Here is a 2,500-nt window from a genome sequence, read left to right on the forward strand (position 1 = left end):
AGATATCGATTCTGCTGTGATGGACAGGTTTTCTTGAGTAAAGCAAGATGCCAGATATTTTGGTTCTTTGTAAGATTCAGCATCTTGAAGTCAGCCTTCAATACTTCATCCTATGTCTTCCTCGGTCTTCCTCTTCTACAAGTTCCATCCAGTTTAAGTATTTGGCACTTCTTTATGCAACTGTTCTCATCCATGTGCACTACATGACAAAACCAAAGCTGGTATGTGGAATAATAAATCACTCAGACAATCATTCAATCAGTGGAGCTGGTTCCACTCATTGAACAACTGGAACTTATTCTTTCAGTAGGACTGGTTTATCAATGTGATAAAACATAATGAATTTGACTTTTCAGTCACTTTATAATAGAGTGATTGGTTTTCCACTCCACAACAGAGTAAAACAAATTTTCTTGTACACATATCACAAGAAAAGTTCTCTTCTCTGGCCTGGGATTTTCGACATATAATTGAACAAAAGTGAATGAAACAAAACAAAACATACGTTTATCAAGTACACCAACAACCATATATGTTAAAATAACAATAATTGAACTGTGAAAACTAAAATGTTGATAGAATTACACAAATTCAATTATGAAAGAATGCAATAATTATACAAACCAAACTTGAGGATTTAGAATATCTTGTTGAGCAATCCATGGTTTGCTACCATAAATAGCTTCACCATTGATTTTAAGCCAGTCTCCAAATTGTTTTAATCTTTCTTGGTAGAGAGGAATGATGCGGCCATCACTTGTGGGTCCAATGTTCATCAGTAGATTTCCTCCACAACTGAATAGAGAGTTGTTTGAGAAAAACAGTCAAGTTGGCATAAGAAAAGAGATATGCACTAGATATTTCACACTGCATATAAAGAGCTAGACAAGATACTTTAAAGGCTTTTCAATTGGGTTATGTTGAGATTAGAAAACAATTCATTTGTTTATTCATTTTTACATCCATTTTCCCATGCTGACATGGATTAGCCACTACCCCTTATTTGTTGTTTAAGTAAGGAGTCTTTTCTCCCATGTATTTTCAAAAAGCCACCAGACAATTTGTTGACTGTAAATGACATCACTGGTTGTGGCTCAATGATTTTTGGAGGAGCACAAATTAAAAAAAAATATACAGGCACACACATGTGCACATACACAAACACACACACATGTGCACATACACAAACACACACACATGTGCACATACACAAACACACACACATACAATGAGCTTTGTATAGTTTCCATAAACCAAATCCACTCACAAAGCAGTCGTTGGTCCAGGGGGGTTATAGTAGAAAATACTTGCTGAAAATGCCATGCAGTGGGACTGCACCTGAAACTATGCAGTTGTAAAATGAACTGCTTAACCACACGGCCATGCCTGCACAATACAACATAGAATAAGATATAGTATAATAAATTCTGCTGCTGCTATCTCAAAAGAGCAAAGCAAATATATTGAAATTTAAATTGCTAGAACTCAAACATTAAACACTGATTGAGAACATTGATTATATGGATATGTGGTAAAGGAAAGTAACAGCATATAATTTTAAGATTAAAAAATATACACAACTTTCTGGTTATTTCTGAGTCTTTTGTCTTAGATATTTTGATAAAATAATTCCTATCAAATAGTAACTCTACTCTGTGACGTAGTATGAGCACCAACTGAGAGACTTACCATACAACAATTCATGTACACAGAATTTGTCTTATTTTAATGGCTTTGTCAAAGTAGGAAAGGCAGCCTCTATAATCCTTTTCATGATTGCTGAGAATGTTATAGAGCAACAAACCATGACTCTCAGATTATCCTTAGTCAAAAGACCTGGTCCAAAGGCAGAGTAGACTCTGCTACAGGTATTCCAGAGTCAGGTAGTGGTATTTTATTAGGTGATTGCTTGATGTAGAATACAAAACAGTACAAAAGAATATCACTTAAGGAACTCATATAAATACATACCTAACAGTTTTGGCTAAAGTTTCTGTTAATTCTTCCATTGTAAAATAGTCTTGTTCCTGAGCATTTCGCCGATAACCCCAGGACTCCTTATCAATTGTCATACAATTTTCCCATTTGCGGGGCTGGATGGTACCTTTGGAGATGAAACTATAAAAGTATGAAATCCTAACCATATAATTTCACATTTAAAGATTTTTTTTTTGTTATCAAATCAGAGTTTGCCAAAAGCAAGGCCATGAAGGTTTATGAGGTGCAATAAGTTAAAAAAGGATAAAAAAGAAAATACCTATTTATCCTACATTTAACTAACAAGGCACAGGCAAAACTGGCAGCTAAAGATTGGGCACAGCCAAAGTAAATTTTGTTATTATATGTTTATTTCAAAATGATATTTAAAAAGTACATCTTTAAATAAATCCCATTGCCAGACGTGAATGAACTGTATATGTTTGTAAGATACTCATTTGAGAGGAGACATAACCCTCTTTAGGTAAACATTGTTTCAAGGATGAAAGAAAACCAAACCAGG

General features: G+C 34.4%; 1 protein-coding gene across 1 annotated transcript in view; it reads right to left on the minus strand.

Moving 5' to 3' along the window:
* Window positions 1-2,500, minus strand: part of LOC115211891 (alpha-L-fucosidase) — a 46,660-nt gene that overhangs the window by 12,859 nt on the left and 31,301 nt on the right. Inside the window, exons 6-7 of the mRNA XM_029780636.2 lie at window positions 1,972-2,104; window positions 625-795 (exon numbers count right to left, since the gene is read on the minus strand). Of these exons, the coding sequence (XP_029636496.1) occupies window positions 625-795; window positions 1,972-2,104 (304 nt within the window). The remainder of the gene's footprint in view (window positions 1-624; window positions 796-1,971; window positions 2,105-2,500) is intronic.

The sequence above is a fragment of the Octopus sinensis genome, linkage group LG5 (assembly GCF_006345805.1).
Source record: "Octopus sinensis linkage group LG5, ASM634580v1, whole genome shotgun sequence".
Taxonomy (NCBI): Eukaryota; Metazoa; Mollusca; class Cephalopoda; order Octopoda; family Octopodidae; genus Octopus; species Octopus sinensis.